This window comes from Rhipicephalus microplus, chromosome 8, assembly GCF_043290135.1.
Source record: "Rhipicephalus microplus isolate Deutch F79 chromosome 8, USDA_Rmic, whole genome shotgun sequence".
In the NCBI taxonomy this organism is placed as follows: Eukaryota; Metazoa; Arthropoda; class Arachnida; order Ixodida; family Ixodidae; genus Rhipicephalus; species Rhipicephalus microplus.
Genome location: NC_134707.1, coordinates 83,458,882 through 83,481,136, shown reverse-complemented (window position 1 = coordinate 83,481,136; position 22,255 = coordinate 83,458,882). Strand labels below are relative to the sequence as shown.

Genomic DNA, 22,255 nt, shown 5'->3' with positions numbered 1-22,255 from the left:
GCTCTTTCGCCGCTCTAGCCGTGAAATGTATCATCTTACAGCCGGTCGCGGAAACTCTAATCTACAGCAATTCATTAACCTCGGAACATTCATAGACGTTCGTGGCGATATCAAGCACGGCTCCAAGCACGTGTGAATCGCATCACAAAAGCTTATTGACAGCACTCCATATGACCGTGGGGTGCGCAGCCGCGTGGACAGTGCAGCTGGCGCGTAATGCACTTGCCGGCATGACGATGCGCGAAATGTGTAACTAAGAAGACAAAAAATCGGCACGCACTGCACTTGGCATCGCATTTTCGAATGACGACGCGCGAAACTGCTAGCCGCTGTTCCGAGCGATCCTTGGCAGTGAAGGGGGGGGGGGGGGGGGTGACGAGCTTAACTGTGTTGTACGCTGCCGATGCGTAAAATGCCCGTACAATATTCAGAGGAGCTAGCGAGTGATGTGGTACATTCCTTGCGAAGAAGCACGTCACCAAGAGTGCGCTTGCGTTCCTGCCCGCAGTCTCGCTGTCAGCGGAGTTAGGCCTAAAGCCGACTCCGATGACGCGCCGCACTCGTAGACTGCCGCGCGCCCGCTCGTAGTAATCTGATCGTGCATCCGGTGCGGCCACTCGTAGTAATCAGATAGTGCCGCCGCTTACAGCTTCGTTGCTTGCGAAGAAGCACGTCGCCACGAATGCACTAGCGTGTCGTTCCTGCCCGCAGTCGGCGGAGTTAGGGCTAAAGACGACTCCAATGACGCGCGGCGCTCGTAGACCGCGCTGACGCTCGTAGTAACCTGATCGCGCATCCGCTTACTGCTCGTAACTAAAGCGTAGTTATATCTTAAGTGATTATCAAGCCGTGCACATGTCACTAAGTGGCGATTTTCGAGAGCCATGGCCTCGCGACGCACAAGCAGCAGACGACGATCTCCCGGAGCGAGCATCGGGCCAATGGCGAGGCGAGCTGAGGCAACATGGCGGCCACGGCCAATCAAGGGCCGCAAAACGACCTTGAAACATTTGCTTTTTGCTCGCTTGTTGTTAAAGGGAGGAGTCAGCTGAGGCGGGAAAGTTAAACACGGAGAAATGCTCTTTCCGATGAGCCTAAGAAGCCGGCTCCCGGCCCAAGCATCGCGAAGCTATAATTTTTTGAAAATCGCCGTTTTCTCGCCATTTCCAGAAAAATTTTTGCTACCTAGGTGGGTGAAATGAATTTTCCGAAGCACTTCTGTGCGGTTTTCAGTGTAGATATTTTGGAACCAGATAGAAAAAGGGTTCCAGAAACTGAAAACTTGAGTTTCAAAAAATCGATTTTTTTGCCATTTTTCGTGATCCCAAAGCCACGTCCCCCCTCAAGCTCGGCCCCAGAGCCCGAGAAGTTGGCACGCTATATGCTAGGTGGTGGCATTGGATGATGATGCACGATATTCTGTTATGCTTAGGCTCAGTGACGACACATCGGCGCACAACGTGTTTAGTCTCGCATTTTGAGGGCCGACACGTGGCCACTGCGCCGACGAGCTTGGCCGGGCGGTTTGCAGGCGATGCGCAATGTGCTCAACTGTAGTTTTAAGCTGCCATAGGGTGATTTGATTAGTTGCCTGCAATATAACCGGCACAATATTTTTTAAAACTCTAAATGAGGCCCATGCAATTGCCATTTTTTGGCATCAAAGGTAGTGGAAACAACTTTGTACAGTAGCACAATTTGACTTTCATTAGAATGCAAGCGATAGCCTGCAAAATATGCCAAGTTGTAAAATTTGCTATGCCTAGAGCATATAAGTCAATATAACAAGATTTTGTTAGACTTGAAAATGACTAGAATGTTAGGATAATACCATTGTCTAACTTTGACGTGAACTTCGCGGCAGTAAGGATTGCTTCTGAATGTGTGTTCCCACTGCTTGGCACCTAATTACTGCAGTGAAACCACCTTTTTAGGTCGTTACATGCGGTATAATGCGTATTTATTTGTTTGTTTAGAATAGTTTAAAATTTTCAATGATTTTTACTGATTTTCAAGATTTCAAAATACTATATTGTCATTAGAATAATCGAAGCATTCAAATATTTGCACAAGCCTAGTATTTAAGGTTCAAGCAGAAGCAAGCTAATGGAGGCAAAGACCAAGTGCGGTAAACCGTGCCTGGTCCTTGCTTTAGCTATGACACTTCACAGCGACAGTTCCATCGCCTGAAAAGGGAACAAAAAGAAGACTTCGACGCTGTGGGTGTGGCCTCTGATCGGCGAAAAAAGTTCGTTGATATCCCATACCTGCATGCTGTGTCGCACCATTTGAAGAAGATGGCCAATCATTATGACATATATTGACTCGTGTCTGTGTGTGAACGACAACAATGATGTGGGGATTTAGCGGACACCAGGAAGTGCGCCCAAAATGTCCATGCCGATCTGGTAGAATGGAGCTGTTGGGACCTGCACGGGTTGCAGGAGGCCAGCTGGTTTAGTCGGTGGTGATTTGCGTCGCTGGCAGTCGAGACAGGTACGGACGTGGTGCTTCACAGCTGCGGTTAGTCTCGGCCAGTAATACCTTTGCTGTATTCTGGCCAACGTTCTCGTGTAACCCAAATGGCCAGAGCTCACCTCGTTGTGGCATGCTTTGAGTACTTCGGTACGAAGGGCTGCTGGGATGACGAGCAGATAGGTGGATCCTGTCGGCGAAAAGTTTCTTTTGCAGAGTACTCCGTCCCGTAAACAAAACGATGACAACACTCTTGCGAGAACTCTTGGCGCCTTCTGAGATCTGCCATCCAAGTAGTTAATTAGGCCAAGCAACTCAGCGTCGCCACGTTGTTGCTGCGCAATGGCGGTCGTGTCGAGGACACCGAGAAATGCCGTTTCCTCTTCTTCAGGTAGGGTTGCCGACTCAATGGGTGAACTGGACAGACAGTCAGCGTCCATATGTCGCTTGCCTGACTTATGTACGACTACCATATTGAATTCTTGCAGTCGGAGACTCCAACGGGCTAATCGCCCGGTAGGGTCTTTTAGACTTGTTAACCAGCACAGTGAGTGGTGGTCGCTAATTACTTTGAAGGGGTTGCCATATAAATACGGGCGAAATTTTAAAACCGCCCATACCACGGCGAGACATTCCTTCTCAGTTGGCGAGTTATTATCCTCAGCGCGTGTTACCGTTCTGCTTGCGTAAGCGATTACCCTTTCTGTGCCCTCTTGCTGCTGCATAAGCACAGCTCCCAGACCAACATTGCTAGCGTCTGTGTGAAGCATCGTCGGGGCTTCTCCGTCGGAGTGGGCAAGCACCGGGGGCGTTTGAAGATGTTGATGCAGGTCATTAAAGGCAGCCTCCTGTTCTTCGTTCCACTCTCTCTTGTGAGTTGAGTTAGTGGCGACGCGATGCGGGCAAAGTCTGCGATAAACCGGCGATAATAGGCACAAAGTCCCAGGAAGCGTCGTGACAGCCTTCTTATTAGGGGGTACTGGGAACTGTGCGACAGCAGCAATTTTTCCAGGATCGGGCCGGACGCCTGCGTTACTGACGACGTGACCGAGAAACTGAAGTTCGTGGAAACAGAAATGACAATTTTCTGGTTTCAATGTTAGGCCCGCAGACCGTATGGCACGTAAAACAACTTCCAGCCTTTTAAGATGCTCGTCAAAAGTGGTTGAAAACACTACAACGTCGTCCAGATAGACTAGGCACGTCTTCCACTTCAATTCCGAAAGTACCGTGTCCATAAGCCTTTGAAATGTCGCGGGCGCGGAGCACAAACCGAAAGGCAAGACTTTAAATTCGTATAAACCATCTGGCGTCACAAAAGCGGTTTTCTCTCGGTCTCTTGGGTCTACGTCGATCTGCCAGTACCCACTCCTCAAGTCCATGGAAGAAAAGTAGGGAGCGTGCCGAAGTCTGTCAAGGGAGTAATCAATACGTGGGAGCGGGTACACATCTTTCTGGTCACCTAATTCAGCTTCATGTAGTCCACGCAAAAACGCAGCATGCCGTCCTTTTTCTTTACTAGCACTACAGGCGATGCCCAGGGGCTCTGTGACAGTTGAATGACATCATCTTCAAGCATTTTCCCGACTTGTTGTATGGCTATAGGATAAGCTACAGGATAAGCTACTGGATAAGGGTTCTGGTGAATAGGTCTCGCCGTGTTCTCGGTGATTATTCGATGCTTTCTCAAAGGTGGTCGACCAACTCGTGAGGTCGATGAAAAGCAGGGGCGGAATTCGGCTAGCAGCTGAAGAAGTTTCTGTCGGTCGTCCTTTGACAGAGTGGGGCCAACGTCGAGAACGGGTTCTGGTTTTTGATTAGGCGCTTCGTCTAATACCGATAAACATGAACTGCCTCGCATTTCTGCGATATTGTCGTACGAAGCGATAGCTGTGCCTTTCGGAAGGTGCCGGCGCTCAGTACTGAAGTTGGTCAGAAGTAAATTCGTGTTCCCACCAGTGAGACGGACAATACCTCGTGCGACCGAAATGCCATGGCTAAATAGCAGCGAGCCAATTTGGTTGGCAATGCCTTCGCCATCAAATGCTTCGTGCCCTTCCACCGAAACAAGAGTGCATGACCGTGGCGGGACGACCACATTATCATCAGTTATACGTAAAGTGTTACGTATTGCGTCTGAACAGTCAACTAAACCAGGGCTGTTGCGGAACGTAATTGAACGGTCCGGGATGTTGATGACGGCACCATATTCTCTTAAGAAGTCCATCCCTATGATCAGGTTCTTGCAACATGAGGTGAGAATGACGAACCTCGCCACGAAAGAAGAGCCATCGATGCTGAGTCTTGCTGTACACCTTCCGACAGGCATCAAGAGCTGGCCGCCTGCTGTTCTCAGGAGAGGTCCCATCCACATAGTCTTCACTTTTTTGAGGCGCACGGCAAGGTTTTCACTTATGATGGAAAAGTCGGCACCAGTGTCAACTAAGTCTGTTGCTTGCTGTCCGTCTACAAAAACGGTAAGATCTGTGGTCACAGTTTCGGCAGCGTTACAACTAGTCGGCTTTACGACGTCCTGTGGTAAAAGTAACGTGGGCCTTTTTTCATCGCCCTGGCGGCCTGCAACCTCACCCCCGGAGGTCGCCGCCTTCGTTTCCCCAGCGTGGACCTCCTTCTGCTGGCGTCAGCTGTAGTGCGATGGCGCGACGAAGGCGAATATGCCGGAGACGGAGAGCGTGGTCGACGTACCATACCTGGCTGGTAATCAGGCTCACTGTCATCATTGTTGGCACGGCGGTTGTCAAAATGGAACTGAGACAAGGAAGGTCATTGAGAATCAGCCTCCCGGCGTGGTGGGTAGTCGTCGTTGGCGCGTCGATCGTCAGACCATTGCCGAAGAGGTCGAAACGTATCGATGCGGTGCCAGCAATGACGGGAAATGTGGCCCACACCTCCGCAGGTAAAACAAAGTGGACGTCTATCTATGGTGCACCAGACGTCTGTCTTCCGAAGCTGTAGACGCCGCAATGGCTCGTAATGTTGCAAATGCCGTGTCTCGTTGGGAGACGGCTCTTCGTACGGCAGCATTTCGTACGGCGGCATGACGGCAGGGCGCCGCGGTGTCTGTTCTTGCAGTAGCGACCAAGGAACGGCTGCCGACTGTGGCGGTACGATGGCGCAATGGGCGGCGGGCGGCGAAGCGCGGCTGATCGTGAGTAGGATAAGCTGCTGAAAACGCTTGGCGTATTTCTTGCGGACGACTTCAGCGACAGACGCCGTGGGTGGTTCCGTGACCAGAGTCCGCAGCTTCAGCAGCTCTTCGCGAACAATCTCTTGTATTAAATCGAGTAACGAGCTTTGATTGTCAGATGTCGTAGCGGCGACATAAATGTGGGTGCTGCTGGACAAGTAATCGTATTGTCGGCATCTTAGGTGAAGCGCTTGCTCGATAGCCGTAGCTTCTTTGGTGAAGTCTGTCACGGTGGTTGGCGGGTTCCGCAAAAGTCCGGCGAACAATTGCTCTTTAACGCCACGCATGAGGTAGCGTAACTTTTTGTCGTCGGTCATGTGCGGGTCAGCTTTACGGAAGAGACGGGCCATGTCCTCAGCGAACATTGCGACCGTTTCATTGGATTTCCGAACCCATAGCTCGAGTAAATGTTGCGCACATTCGCGCCGGTCGACATTGGCAAATGTGTCAATTATCCCTCTATTAAAGTCACTCTATGTTGACAAACTGCCTTCTCTGTTCTCGTACCAAGTACGAGCACTGTCGTCGAGATAGAAATAGGTGCGGGAAAGCTTTTGTTTAAGAGACCACTGGTTGGTGTTGGCAACACGTTCATAGTGATCAAGCCAGTCTTTGACGTCTTCATGTGCTCCGCCATCAAAGTGATCAGGCACCAGCGGTGAAAAAAAGGTTACCTGAGATGGGGTTGGCAGACTACTGTCTCGTAGTAACTGTTGTGGACTGGCAGCGGCCATTGGTAGATGTGAGCGGTGCCTTGTAGAGTGTTCCTGCGATGGGGTGAACTCTGGAGGGAGGCTTCGCAAGCGACGACTGAAGCGATGCACGGGAGTGTCGACAAGTGCTTCTGGGCTGGATGAACGACTCCCCGTGGGAGTGTGGAGCATCAGGCGGGGTCGCGGGCCAGCACCTCCACCAGTGTCGCAGTACAACGCGAAAAAAGCACAAGTATGCCTTGAGGCAGCGAAAGCAGCGTGTTCTCAACAGCTGAGCCGCAAGATTGTCTTTTTTGTTCTCGAGTCAAGCCAGAGGCCCACTACCTGGTGTCCGCTGAATCCCCACATCATCGTTGACGTTCACACGCAGACACGGATCATTTGTTGTCTTTCGTGCTGACAAAAGTCACTGTTTTTCGTTTTAACATTAACATTTTTACTTTTCCCACTCTTCACTTTGGTCTTCTCTGTACATACACAACTGTAATAGGGGGGTGTTTATACTGACCTGTTGTTTTGCATTTATGCAGGTGTCAACCTGAGGACCGGAGCCACAGGGATCTTCCCAAGTGCCTATGTGATTGATGTTGACTACTCAGACTTTGGTTCAGGTATGTTGATCTGCTCAGTTGCATAGCCAAGAGATGGCACACCGGGCCCATGCCTCCCTTCTCTTAAACTTCATTTTTTTCCCATGGCATACAGAGCACAATATCGCACTCGAGCACATCTGCCTGCCCGTCCACCATGGCACATGAAGATGGTGCCCCCCAGAAAAAAAAAAGAACATTTCTGCTTAGGCATCTAGTTATGCTTGCTCGGTAGCTCAAAAAGATGGTTGTTTGGCTGGGGTGATTGAGAAAGGAACAGCACTAAATTGCCTTCAATTATTGGGGGTTGAATTGTGGGATGTAGTACATTACAGGACTGAAATGGATTTAAAACGAAAAGTGATTGGTCGAATTTTTTCAAGTCGAATAGTTAGAATAGCATGCAGTCGAACCCGTTAATAATGAACTCAAAAGTGCCGCAAAAAGCGTTGATTATATCAGAGTAGTTCGATGTATATGGACTCGCCCATAACCCCACCTCTTCAGCCACCAATTACGATGCATTGTCTATGAATGTCTCAGATTTACTTAGCCTAAATACAAGGCACTTGATATTATGTTCTAATAAAGAAAGTGAAGCAGTTGGTTGTTAGGTGTGGGTTTCAGCTGTTACGCTCTAAACTGGATGTAACGAACAGAGATACACTAAAACCTTGTTATAATGAAGTCAGCGGGAGGGAAAAGAATTTCTATTAAAGCAGTAATTTGATATATACGACTGCCTTATAAAGTATGTTTATTGAACATGGCATTTAATAAGAGACGCTCACGGGTCTGAAAGGCCGAAAAATTTCCAAAAAATCGATTTTTTAATGTATCTTTAAAATAATATATAGGGTCTAAAGAAGATGTTCCGAAAATGCTATTGCCATGTAATGCGTATTCGTCGAGTAATTCGGTCTCAAAGTCAGTTTTGTGACCATTTCCACTCGCGCAACCACTTCAAAAGTGGTTATATTTGACACTGCGGCGCCTCAGAACCACGCCCAGTTGCACGGCCATTTTTGTCTCATTTGAAAGCCGTATTCTTCTGTTGTCTGTTCTTAGCAGAAGAACGCTTTTCGTGTAGCACCAACGCAGCTATGGCAAATACAGAAAAACCAAATACTCGTACATCATTGGTGTTCTGTCGGCTTGCGCTCCATTGATAAGAGCACTCTGCGAAGTGTGCACGCGCCACTAGGTGTTAAAAGCAGAGTGCCGCTTGCTTGCGCACCTCTTCTTGCCCGAGCCACGAAACCACAAAGCATGGGTCAATAAATGTCGGAACTTGCCTGGTTCTTTCGGCACGTCTGTTGCAAAACGTAACACTTGGCAACGAGGATGGGATCATGAAGAGTAGCACAGCGTCAAGGAAGGCAAGTGTTCTCGGCATTCAGCCTCTGTTCAGTATCGACGATTGAAGAGTGCTGCAATTTTGTTATCGCTGACAGATATGAATGAAGAAGCGAGTGCAGGTTCGACGCAGTTCGCTGCTCAGCTTGGCCAGATGGAACCATTCGACGTTTCCACGAATGATTGGGCGTCGTACGAAGAGCGGCTAACGTCGTTTCTAATCGTCAACCGTGTTCCTTAAAGTGACAGAGTAGATGCATTCCTGAGCATCATCGGTCGCAGAACCTACAGTCGTCTGAAATCACTGGTCGCCCCGGAGCTGCCTTCAACGAAGAGCTTTGAGGTACTGAAGAAGACCCTGGGGGACCATCTGTCGCCGAAACCTTCGGTGATAGGCGAGCAAGCGAGCGAAGTTCCACAGGAGGCAGCAAGTCGAAGGCGAGTTCATTTCTGATTACGTTGCCGAGCTACGGAAGCTAGCACGAAGCTGTGATTTTGGAAGCTCGTTAGAAGAATCCCTCCGGGATCGCTTCATGTGCGGTTTGTTAAGAGAGGATATGTAGCAAGTGTTGTTCACTGAGGACAGCAAGCTCATGTTTCAGAGAGCGTTAGAGCGCGCTCTGGCTATGGAGGTGGCAACTAAAAGCACTGCTGAAGCCCGCACGGGTGTGTCTGCAGCCAACGCCATGCATAAAGTAGAGACGGCTTCCAGTGTCCAGTCGCAGGCATGTTTTCGCTGCGGGTCGCCAAAACATTTCGGCAAAGCGTGTCCCCACTTATATGACAAATGCTATAAGTGCAACAAAAGGGGGCACCTTCAACCAGTCTGCCATAGCGCCTCCGGCACGTCGCGTGGGTAACGCCCCATCAAGAGCCCTGTGAAAACATTAGCGGGGGTATCCCACTCAGAAGTGGTAGCCGTAAAGGGTGTATCTGCTCCCAGTACAGAGCCTATCATGGTACCGATGAAAGTAAATGATGTGGCAGTCTCTATGGAGCTAGACACTAGTGCCGCCGTCACAGTCATGCCTTTCAAACAATACCGCCAATTTTTTTCATCAACCAGACTCGAGCCGACAGAAGTCAAGTTGCGCACCTCTATAGGAGCCCTGGTGATCCTAAAAGGTGTCCTACAGGTCAAGGTGCAGCACAGCGGCAGCACGGCGAGCCTGCCTTTATACGTCGTCGACCAGGAGGGACCGCCATTGCTAGGTCGGGAATGGCTTCAGGCAATCAGGCTGGAGTGGAGCATAATATGGGACGTCCACCATCTGCCAAGGTCAGAGCTGCACATTTCGTGTCGATTAGAAGAAAGGCTGCACGCTTTAATCACAAAGTACGACTCTCTTTTTAAAGATGTGCTAGGCATGATTACCGAAGAAAAGGCCGAGTTGCATTTCAAGCCTAATCAGGGACCGAAGTTTCTAAAAGCAAGAAACGTGCCGTTCGTGCTGCAAAAGACGGTAGAGGCTGAGCTTTCCAAGATGGAAAAAATGGGCATCATAACAGCTGTGGCCACATAGATTACGCCATGCCAGTCGTACCCGTTATCAAGAAAGACGACGGCATACGCCTCTGTGGCGATTTTAAGGTGGCAGTGAATCTGTGCCTTGACGTCACCCGTTATCCGCTGCCGAAGGTCGATGACTTGTTCGCGGCTCTTTCCGGAGGCACGCATTTTTTCAAAGATCGACCTGAACCGCGCTTACCAGCAAGTGGTGATGTCTGATGCGTCAAAGCAATTCCTAACCTTGAATACGCACAAGGGATTGTTCGTTGTCAACAGAACCTTTTGGAATCGCTTCCGCGCCGGGGGGGGGGGGGGATGAACAACAAGAGGGAAGACAGGGAGGTTAACCAGGCACACGCCTGGTTTGCTACCCTATGCTGGGGGAATGGGAAGGGGGCATAAAGATGAGAGAGAGAGGAAAGAGAAGAGAAAGAGAGAGAAAAAGAAAAACAGGATTGGGCCGGGGATTTTCCAAAAGATAATGGACACTATGTTGAAGGGCTTCAAGGGTGTTTGCTGCTACCTACATGATATTTTGGTAACGGGAAAAACAACAGAGGACCACTTAGTCAATCTCGAAGCGCTGCTAGAACGTCTTCAAAGTCGAGGCGTCAGGGTAAACAAAGAGAAGTGCTCATTTTTCCGAAGCGAACTTCACTACCTTGGTCACAAAATCGGCGCCGAAGGCATTGCCTCATTGTCAGATAAAGTGGACGCACTTCTTCAGGCACCAGAGCCGAAGTCAAAGAAGCAGCTTCAATCTTTGTTGGGCGTTATCAACTATTACAGCAAGTTCGTGCCCCAGTTAGCTACGATAGCTAAACCATTTTACCGGCTTCTGCAGAAAAAGGTAGCTTGGCACTGGGATGAGATGCTCGAAAGCGTTCAACCAAGTGAAAACTATACTGGCGCAGCCACCTACGCTGTATGGGCGCTCATTCACCTTGGTCGCAGACCATAAGCCTCTTCAAACAATATTAGGCCCGACAACTGGAATTCCCACCATCGCGGCTGCTCGGTTGCAACGCTGGGCCGTGACAGTGGCAGCGTACTCGTACGATCTTATCTTCAAGAAATGAAGCGAGAATGCGGAAGCCGATTTCTGCTCGCGTCTGCCGCTGCCAGATCTTGAAGCGAAAACCAAAGAAACAGAAGAAGCGTTTTATTTGCGGCGATTGGACTCGTTGCCTGTTTCTAGTCGAGATGTCGCGGTTGCCACAAGTAAGCACCGAATTCTTTGTCAAGTGAAGGAATTCACCAATGTTGGATGGCCCACGTCAATCACGGAGGAGCACTTGAAGCCTTTTTTCCGCAGGTGCAACGAACTGACGGTGCGTCAGGGATGCGTCATGCTGGGCACAAGAGTAGTCGTCCCTGCAAAGCTGCAAGGGTTCGTTATGGACGAACTCCATGACGGCCATCCCGGCATCGTTTGCAGCAAAGAGCTGGCGCGCAGCTACGTGTGGTGGCCAACGCTTGAGGCGGACTTTGAACATCGCATCAAAAGCTGCGCTAGTTGTCAAGAGCAACGTAACGCGCCAATCAGCGCACCTCTTCACCTGTGGTCATGGCCGACTTCACCGTGGCAGCGTGTTCACATAGACTTTTCAGGACCGTTTCAGATCAGAATACTGTGCTTTAGTGGTGGTCCATGCACATTCCAAATGGCCAGAGGTTTTCGAAATGCGCTCGACAACTGCAGAAAGCACGATTCGTTGTTTGATCGAGCTCTTCGCACGTTTTGGTTTTCCTGAAACAATTGTTTCCGATAATGGGCCTCAATTTGTTTCGCAGGAGTTCAAGCACTTCGTGCAGGCAATGGGGGCACGGCACGTCCTCATGGCTCCCTACCACCACAGCTCCATCGGGCTGGCAGAGCGTTTCATTCAGACCTTAAAGAACGCCCTCCGCAAAGACAGCACTGGAGAGACTCTGCAGGCAAAGCTGCATAAATTCTCGCTGTCGTATCGCGACACGCCGCATGCGACGACTCGTAAATCACCAGCGGCATTGCTCCTGGGACGGCGCTTATGAAGTCGGCTAGATGCCGTTAAGCCCTCCGTGGCGGAAGGAGTAGCCCACAAATCATTCACTCAGGCACTAAGTCGTCCGTATCGCGATCGTCTTTTCTGGGTAGGCGACAACGTGTTAGCACGTAATTATTCTGGAAAACCAAGGTGCACTCCCGCTGTGATTGTTGCTCAAACAGGTCCCGTCTCTTTCCAAGTGCGTGCAACCACACAAAGGGGTACCTTCACCTGGTGTCGCCACCAGGATCAGCTGCTGCACAGACCTGCAGAGAACGTTACCCCTATGCATGGAACAGCTGGTGAAGCTACGTCCAGCGAGTTCCTGGTTTTTCCTGAGACTGGCAACACACCAGTTCCTCCCAGGCCACAACCGTCCAGGGCAACTTTGATTTCGCCACAGGCAACACCCGCCGAAGCAAGACGCTACACCCTGCGAAATCGTGGCCCACCAGATCGGTTCCAAGCTGGACTCTGACTGATTGTGTGTGTTATTAAAAAACAAGGGGAGGTGGTGTGGTGTCGGCTTGCGCTCCATTGATGAGAGCACTTTTCGAAGTGCGCATGCGCTACTAGGTGTTAAATGCAGAGTGCCGCTTGCTAGCGCGCCTCTTCTTGCCCGAGCCACGAACCCACAAAGCATGGGTCAATAAACGTCGGAACTTGTCTGGTCCTTTCGGCACGTCTGTTGCAAAACGTAACAATTGGTGCGTTTCTCCACAGGGCAGTTCCCGGTTCCCTATTGTATGTCAAGGGATTCGTCTGCTAGACAGCGGTGCGTAATCCGCCATTTTGTGACGAGGCCTAAGCGACGGCTGTGCAATCGGTGTGATGGTAGGCGGTCATCGAAATTTCCATACTGCTCATGCGTTAGAAAAGAAGCGAGAACGGCGCCTGAGAGCATGCAGCGTCTTGTCAACGAAACCCTCTGCCGCTGAGAACACCGAAAAAGCTGGCTGTGCCAACGCTATCATGAACGCAGCTCTCACGATCACGGACGCGATAGCCGGGGCCAACGATCACATGGGAGACTTGCGCGACGGCACTCTCCGGGTTTATGACGCTGAAAAAGTGGCCCTTGCTTGTCCTGCGAGTGACATTCAAAGAGACCTTTCGTCGAAGTCACCCTTACGATGCGAGCGGTTTGTTTTTCGAGACTCGGAAGCAACCGCGACCATTGGAACACCGTTCATCCTCATAAGTTTAGGGATATTGAATGAACCGCTTCAGTGTATGAAGTGCAGTGTGTGTAGCGAGCGTGGCAGCATTTCCGAGAAAGATCGGGAATATGGCATCGCCACGAAACTTGTGCGGACGTGCGCTGAGGGCGGGGAACTGAACTTTGTACGGAGCTCGCCGAGAGCGGGGGTTGGGGGGGGGGGGAATGCAGTGCACGGTCCAGTTCTGAGACAACAAGCACGTGGTTCATGTGGCGCAGCGAACGGGACAAGCTGGGTTGAATTGCATCTTTTTTTTTTTCACCCTGTATGTTTCATGGAGATGCAAAGACATATAAAGATTACGAGAAAGTGGGAATGATTCCTGCCTCGTAGAAGGCTGCCGCACATGTTACTGACGACTGCTCGAGCACCGCCGTAACGCTGTCTGCATGGATACATCTGGCGTACAATGAAAAGAAAGCACACGAAGAATGATGACGACTACACTCCTGGTGACGTCTAGCATCATTGCTGCACTGATTTACGCCAGTACTTGTTTAGTATACATGCTCACCGTGTCCCTAAACTTCTTTTCTCGTTTTCTCAAAACATTTTTCATCAGGTCTGAGGCCATTGCCCACAGTATCTTTTGATCTAGTGGTTAGATTTTGATAAATTTTGCAGCATTTGTAAGCTTATACATTGATGAGTGTAACAAGACTAACAAATTATGATAATTTTATTAAGAACAGTGATTTAATTCATCATATAATTAAGCAACTGTTTCAGATTTCTGATGAGTCTACTTGTTAAGGCCATAACTCTTGAACCAATGAAGCTAAAAGTGAAGCTATAGTTTCCTTGCACTCCCTGTTCTTTACAGAACACTGTCATATCTAATTTGCAGCAATCTTTTATGAGAAAGCAGTCTAAACTGTGGGCAGAATGTAAGTTTATGGAACAGTCAATATTTTAAATCTGGAAGTGACAGCTGAAAAATAATTGCATATTTGTTTTCAGCCATGAGAAATGCGTATCACAAAAAAAAAAAAAAAATTCAACTCTAAATATTCAAAATTGAAAAAAAAAAATTTTTAAGACCAATGTCTCCCCTTAATATAGCCAGAGTCCTTCAATGCTTTTCTGGTCACGAAACTCCGGCCGAAGTTTCATTCAGGGACAAAAGCTGCCGCTAGGATCGCCCCTGTTAGCGTGAAGGCTTCGCCGGCGGCCGGCGACGCTTGCGGGCCGGCTGTTTCTCCGTCGGCAATGCGCCTAATTTCATCTGCTCTTCATTTCCACCTGTAAAAACGCGACCTGTAAAAACGCGAGCGACGCGAGCGAAGTGTGCGTGTTTTTGATTCAGTTGACGCTTAGCTTAGCTGTGAAATAGAGGCAAGGCCACGCGTGTTACTGAGTCGTATATGTTGCAGCGTTCGTTCATTGCGGTAGTCACGGCCGCTACGTTCTCGCTTTGAGAAGGAGGACATCTGGCGTTTTCGATTTTTGAGTAGTCTTTGCAGTTTCCTGCATTTGAGTTAACTAGCACCAGATTTAAATCGGTATATACAGCCCTGGGCGACATGCTGCGCTTAGCAAATAGGTGTGCAAACGTACAGCACGTTGGGTTAGCGCTGTGTCTGCGCGATTTTATAGCGCGCTAATAATGTACAAAAATAACCTAGGTTTGGAAAGTGAGCATCAACATGATGAAGAAAAACGCTCACGAAATGGAAGCAGCATAATGAGCGCGCGTAGGAGTAAATGCTACACACTTGAGCGACTTTCCCGGCTGTCAACATAGGTATAGGGTGTCAACAGAAAAACTCGTATGGTCAGTGTCTGACACACTCGTCCCACCAAAACGACAAGTCAATTGATTACTTGGTTATGAGGTTTAACGCGCTGACGCTATGCAGGCAATCGGGCGCGCGCCGTAGTGTAGCTCTCCGGAATAATTTTAACCACCCAGGTATCTTTAACATGCGCGGGAATCTCTAAAACACAGGCATTTTCTCTTTTCGCCTCCATCAGAAAAGCGGCTGGGAACCCGCGTCCTTGGGCTCATCATCATCAGCACAGCGCCCTAGCCCCTGAGCCACCGCGGCGGGGACACTAAAAAAAATTAAAAAAGAAATACAGGCAAAGCTAGCCATGCTCCGTTTTGCAAATTCAAAATACCTGATTGGATAATCAAAATGTCGCCGCCGTGGATTTTGGTTCCGCCACACAGATGACAGTAACCTGACTGGCCACTTGCTGATCGTCGCAGGCAGCTGCCAAGCGCATGCAAATGACTAGAAAACGCGCCGCGGCTGTGGTGCAAGTGTTTATTCATACAAGTTTACGGCAATAGCATGGCGGATAAAGGAAATAAACAACGTCACACAAGCAACTAGGAACACAAATGTGCAAGTGTTTTTTGTCACTAGCAAACACAAAACACAACAGTTGGGCTTTACATAGCATGACAAACAGAACATCTGCTACCCATGGGGCTTGTTGCCACCATTTGCTGGGCAGTTTGCTCGCCGCGTCGCTCGTGTCAGCTTGTTTTTTTCCCTGGTGTAAAAGTGCAGGCGGCACCTCAAGAAAAAATGAACAACCTCTGCTGTGGTACCCACATAGTGCAACCTACAGCCCACACCAGCAGAAGCAATGCGGCTGTCGAGCAAAACTTGGTCAACAATGTTCGCATACACATCGGCACATGCAACTGTGTCCACAGTCAGTTCTTCAATATGTCCTTCCACAATGCGCAACAGGCTGAGAAGCTGGGATGAGGGCACTTGCAGGAATCCTCTTGACTTCTTCTGGATTAGGTCAGTTGGCTCTCGTGTCTGGCTCTTGAGTGTTCCCACGCAGTCAGTGCAGCTTATCGTTGAAAACTTCTTTACCACGTAACCGGCAAGATAATCAAGAATGCACTCTTTGGTGGAGAGCGTAACGTCAGGCACGGATGCATTGTTCACTGCCTCTCCCGGCTCCTCAAGAACGTCATCAAAGAGGACCGCCAACATGTCAATCTGCAAAATACATTCCAAGTTTCAAATCTTTCAATGTATAAGTTGAGATTCGTAAATGCAAAAACACATTATGTTTCATTTGGTTATTTGGTCATTTGTGTAGTGAAACTGCTCCTGAAAAAAAGAAACTAGAGCTAATAAATAAAAGCAAGGGGCACGTTACCTGACTGGAGGCAGGTTTTCCCTTGTCAAAGAGGCCCTGGAGCTTGAGCAACAGCTGGGGTCCATCTCCCTCGACCGAGGCCCGTTTTGGCGGCCGAACTAGGTTGTTTACAGAGAGCATCCGATAGATGAACAAAAAATGTTGCACAGTCGGCTGCCCTCCGTCACCAGCAACATGCCTGACGATGCCGAAAAACCTCTAGAAAGAAAAAATCAATTTATCGCAACAATGAGAAATTCATAGCACATTTATACACATAAAAGTCATCATGTTTACCTCTAGAGGATCTTGTCCGAAGTTCCCAACGAGAACGTAACGAAACCCAGACAACAGCAAGCTCTCGATGAGTGCAACTGAGCTATGCAGTGTCAGTCTGAGGGCTCCACATGTCTGCTTACTCAGAAAGCAGACTTGCCTCTGGGTCGGTAATGTCTTGATGTATTTCTCCCAGTTGTCCAGCCATGCAATGCTGTCCTTCAACACCTGGAATAAAATTATGCTTCATCTATAGTACACGAAAAACACTTCATAACACATGTAATAATCTCACAGCAATGTGTTGTGCTTCGTTGAATCGAACATGGTCTGGCCTCCGAGAGTTCAGGCAGTCGAACAGCTTGTTCAATGTTCTTGTAAATTGCGATGTTGCAGCCGACCCATGGAGCTTCTTGCAGTCTTCCTGCTCGCTATAAAACTCCATGGCCGAAGCAGTACTCTCACTGAACAGCTGTAAAATGTGTGGAAAAAAAGGATTTTAAGTTTACTTCCCAAAACGTGTGAGCAGATGTTTTTGAAATACACTTTGCACTGAACATAGCTGCGTGCATGACTTGCCTGGACAGCCAACTTCACGCTCATCTTTTGGAACGCATTGGGGAAAATATGGGCTTTCGTTAACTTCGGTACAGCCCGGAGTCCAGCCTGTTCTTCTTCATAGTCCAGTAAGTCCTTGTAGTGACAGTGGAACACCTCCTGTCCTTGAGGGAGCTGCAACATAAGGACAAGTGACAAATTTTTTTTTTAAACTGAATAGTTTATGCACAGGTCAAGGCATTCACATGCAACTTTTTTTTACTTACCAAAAACTTGCCCTTTTTGAGCAAGTTGTTTCTGATGCACTTAAATATGTGCGGTGGATCAATTACAACGTGGACTTGCTTTGAGGGCTCACACGGGTGTTCAAAACACGTTTGAAGCTTGTGCATGTCCCCGTTGACACCTTGAGAGAAAAACAGTTTAATAGTACACTTGTTTTTCTACTACATCACTAACCACAGCTAAATAAAATTTGAAAAGACGTACCCAGAGATCTCAAGGCTGATTGGTTTGATGTGGAGTTGTCGCAGGTCACTGCGTCAACAACAACACCAGCGTTTGTAAGGTGAACAATGCACTGCAAAAGGAGCTTCGCCACGATTGATCCTGGGGCAGCACCAGAAGCACAAAATGTGCCCACAGTTTGTGACCACCCTCCCAGAAAAGGCCGAAACAGAAAGACCAGCACGTGGTCGCCGTCTTTGCCATGGTCACCTGGTCGTGTGTGTTCGGCGAAATCCACCTTGCCCAGCAGTGCCATGTCCGACTCGCGAATGTGGACGCTTTTTCTGACGCTCATTTCATCGAACATGAGCACTCCTGGAAAGTTTTGGGTAGGTTAACATCTTGTCTCAATTGCGCTGCTGAATATAATACAATTATAAAAATGAGTACTGCTTCTTACCTCGACGCTCTCTTTCTGGAACTGCTTCTAGCTTTTCACACAGAACCGTGAACAAAGTGCTGTCGAAGCCAAAATCAGCTTTCAGATTTCTGAGGTAGCCATAGAGGGTGCGGGGATTTGGAAGGGGCAAAAATTCATTTTCATGAAGAAAAGTGTAGACTGCTGTGGACTTTATCTTTAGCAGCAAGCAGTCATAAATCCACTCTTTTTTGTACCTGGAGAGAATGAATTGCAAATTTGTTTTCCACAATGAGCGTGTTGGAAACTATTCATGCAAAGCACAAAATAATGAGAATGGTGTTATAAAAACTGAAGAAAGTATATTTGCCCAAACAAACCTGCAATTTTTCCCGAAATTAGAAATAACACTACACAAAACGGCCAAACCAATGTCTGCCTCAATAGCATATTGTTTTGCGGTACAACAGATACAAATACATGATGAATAAATGAAGGCTACACCTTGAGATAACATTTTCAAACGCAAAAGGGGCAATCCAATAGCAATGTTACGTGTGTGATGGGGTATTTGGAACTTACCGCGCAGCTGTTGCAGACTTCGCGTTGGCTTTCATGAGCCAGTGGTCAAAAATGAGCTTCTCGCGAGCCGAAAGCTTCCGAACGTCTTGGTGCGATCTTCTGCTCCTATTCGCTTGCACTGTCAATTTCGCAATCTTCACTTGGCACAAACGAAGTTGCTGCTTAGTGCTTCGAAGCTGGTCTTTAACTGCGTGGAGCTCTGAGATGGAGCAGACATTTCCCTCTGTCTGGCATGCCATCTCTGTGCAGCTTCCAGTGCTTATCACTCCACCTGTCAAACGAAGAAATATGGATCAATATAATGCGACATCACGCAGCACACAGGCAATACAGGCTCTCAACATAGTGAAACAAGAAAACAAGGCAACGCGAATGGAGGCTTACCATCATCTCCGGCTGCTTCAGGATCGCAGGGCTCTGTGCTGGAGCTCACAGAAGCTGCAGTGCCATCGTTGTTCGGCGACGAAACGCGACGACGTTTTGCAGGCGGATTTTCTCGCTGTGAGCGCGACCGTGGCTTGGGCTTCGTAAGATACGCCGGCAGGTTTCCAAATATCCGGGGTATGGCACCGACGCGGAGCTTAGGCTTCTCGCGCTGCAGAAGCACAGATTGTCTACTTATTCTGAACTCATCGGCTCGAATAATGTCCGTGGTGTCGAAATGTTTCTCGCACACACGAACGGCCTTCGACTCGAAGTTGAAAGCGCCCGTCTCCTGTCGTGGAATGGCTCGCTTCCACCTGTCGCGTTGTTCGCGGTCGCTTGGGAGGCAGAACAGCGAAGCTTTTTCTGTACAACTCCGATAGCCAGAGCGGCAACCAGGTACGCAGCACGTCAGAGGCATGGTAGTTCACATAGTTTGCCGTCTGTGATGAGTGTAGACAGCTATACCACACAACAAACAAACCAGTAAGCTCGCGCTCCAACGCACTGCAAACGCTGCAAATGCGGCCGCCGCCGTCCAAGCCGCCTTCACCAGACTCGTAGCGCCACCGCGCGGGAGCTTTGATCCCCATATGAAGCTCTCCCATAGCGTTACGGAGAAGTTTCGTGACCAGAAAAGTATTGAAGGACTCTGATATAGCCTTGTGGCAGTTAGGGGGTTTCTGGAGAGATGTTTTCATGGCTTAGCATTCTGTACTGCAGTGAAACCACCTTTACAGAGGGGTTACATGTGAACTATTATACAGCTGCTCGTTTATATCGAATACTTCGAAATTTTCAGTAACTGAAATACGACTCAAAGCAGGTTCGAATGCAGTAATATTCATTCGAAGCATTCAAATATTTGCACAAGTCTAGGTGTTACTCATTTTAATATTAAAAGCACTTGAGTATTCACCCATGAGTGTAAATTTTCATGTGGTGTGAGCTGATGGGCAAAGAAGCAGATAAGGGCGCGTCATTGGGGCTAGTGTTAGTTGAACATGTTTCCACACTTTCAACTCGCAGAGGGTCAGCAGATCAGGAAGGAGCGCTACTTGCTTGACTTCCTGGGTTCAGTTGAAGTGTCGTGCCACAAAGGCAGTGAAGTCTTCTGCCAGGCGATTCGAAAGGTGAGCAGGCCGGGGTTTTTTTGCTGCAGTGTAACATTTGACCCTTGAAACTTTTACAGCGAAATGAAATAGACGCAAGTTAGTAGATGTTATTGATATTTCTTTTTTTTTAAATATTAGTTGGCAGTTACATTACATCAAGAGGGTTTCGAAACATTTCTGAAAGTTTTAAGCTACATGTGTATTCAGAATCTTGACCCTTCATTCATCATACATCATTCATACATCAACTCATTTCATCATCGAAGTTCATTTAATAACTATAAAAAGCACAATTTAGGGTCCCCAGCTCACATTTCCCTCAACCGTTCAGCTGATGCCACTTTAAGGAGGACTCGACTTTTGTCAGCAACTATATTTCTTTATGGACTTTGTGCGACTGCATTAACTGTGTAAACAATGTTTGGCTGGGCGACCTCCTCCAGTTGAAATCATCACCTGTAGTTAACTAACTTGTTCAGTGCTAGTGACTACAGTCTTTCCTGCATGTCTCAATGACAGGTTGCCAAGGCTAGTGCTTCCGAAGTGGGCGTTCACGGCTCGCATCCGTGCGTCCTCGAAGTCACCGACCTCGGCCTGCGGATGGTGGACCGTGGGCGACCAGCTGTGAGACACACTTCCGCTTTTCGCTCTTTTTAGCCTGTCTGTCTGTTAAAGCTTGAAACTGGAGTGCTCTCATGCATTATCTTGTTAATCTAAAATTGCATGACTGAGGCATTGTGGGACTGATGGAGAACGTAAGAATGGACCGGACCTAGCGCATGTGTGGCGGTGAAAGGATTTGCATTCCAATTTTCTCTTGGAGTGCACCATGTTCCTCGAGTTTGCCTTATCCTTCTCGACTTTTGTCTTCTGTGCGTACCATAAAATGTTGAGCAACCGCCCCTCCTTCTCACAGTGAAACTTAATTGCTCAAGATTAAGGGAAGGGGGGGCTTGGACCGAAAATGAAGTTGGCGGTGTAGAGTCTTAAAGATGAATGTGCACCGGTGCTCCAAATGTTCTTCATTGAATATGCATACTCTTACTATTTTTGCTGTGCCAGAGGGAATTTTCGTGTGAAATTTCATGCGTTACGACACGGAGGAAAGACAATCTTTGGTTGTTCCTACAGTTTGTGATGACCGAGAGCACAACCCCGAGGTGCCACACTGTAAAATTACAAAGGAATCGTGCGCATATTCGAAAGCTTTTAGAACTGGGTTTCCTGGGAACCTCTGCTGTGGGATTCTGTAGCAAAGAAGAGAGTGTAAAAGGGTAGTGGTAGAGAAAAGGAAAAAGGGGGGAGGGGTTAGCTAGATTATTGGTGCCTATTTCGAGTGTCCTGAAAGGGGCAGCGGCCACATGCTTTTACGATACGAATTGCTGTTGCACATGTGGTTGTTGTAGTGCATAGAGAAAACAAGCGATTGCTGTATTCGAGTGCAACGAAATGCTTTTCTCGTTTGCAGCCCAACCATGTGCCAACACACGACTACTTTTTCAATCTGAAGAATGTCACCTTCTGTGGGTACCACCCTAAAGATCACAAGTGAGTCACTCGTCACATATTTTGCACTGTTTGCGATAAAAATTAACAAAAAAAGTGATCGAGCTTGAAGTAGTTAAATGGAACAAGCAAACTCCTTGTGTAATTGTTAGAGAGATAAGCCATGTCATTTATATGTATTTTTTTTCTGCTTGTGGACTAAATCAGAGATTTCTGCTCTTCCAAAGCAGTTCCATTGTTTGTGGGCTTGTGCGAATATTGTCATGCTTGTTTAGTTGCCTCGTTAGAATATCTTAACAGGTAATGACGTATTCGAATTCGCTTCGATTCAAAATATTGGATATCTTTAAAGCATTAGAAATGAACAAATAGGTGTATGTTAGTCTGCATGTAACCCTCCCATGTAAAGAGCGTTTTACTTCAGTAGAGAGGGGCTGTATCGTGAATACACCTTTACAAGGAGAATCCGCACTGCTGTGAACTCTCATTTCAAGGTTGATGAACATATTGCCCTCACATCAATTCCTTTTTAAGCTTAAAAGCTTAATATATCAGCTCATCTGCTCTAATTAATGTAAATTTTTAGATGTAACATATTTTACCTGTCATCACTTGCATTTTAGCGAAAGTCAAATCTAGCTACTAGTATTTAAAAGTTGCGTTAACTTTCTTTCAATCAAAAAGAATGACAATTGCTCATCCTTTGTTTAAATACTAGAAAAA

At 48.0% G+C, this 22,255-nt stretch overlaps 2 protein-coding genes across 2 annotated transcripts in view; one reads left to right on the top strand and one right to left on the bottom strand.

Annotated features, from left to right (window-relative positions):
* Aplip1 (JNK-interacting protein Aplip1) overlaps positions 1–22,255 on the top strand; it is a 63,891-nt gene that overhangs the window by 28,412 nt on the left and 13,224 nt on the right. Inside the window, exons 8-11 of the mRNA XM_075872233.1 lie at positions 6,927–7,007; positions 19,941–20,044; positions 20,546–20,650; positions 21,495–21,574. Coding sequence (XP_075728348.1) covers positions 6,927–7,007; positions 19,941–20,044; positions 20,546–20,650; positions 21,495–21,574 — 370 coding nt within the window. The remainder of the gene's footprint in view (positions 1–6,926; positions 7,008–19,940; positions 20,045–20,545; positions 20,651–21,494; positions 21,575–22,255) is intronic.
* LOC142769174 (uncharacterized) lies at positions 15,526–17,273 on the bottom strand. Its single transcript, XM_075872159.1, has 4 exons — positions 16,779–17,273; positions 16,505–16,711; positions 16,229–16,426; positions 15,526–16,065 (listed from the first exon to the last, which is right to left on the bottom strand). Exons 1-4 carry the CDS (start codon positions 16,926–16,928, stop codon positions 15,526–15,528), a joined length of 1,095 nt encoding a protein of 364 aa, XP_075728274.1. The 5' UTR covers positions 16,929–17,273.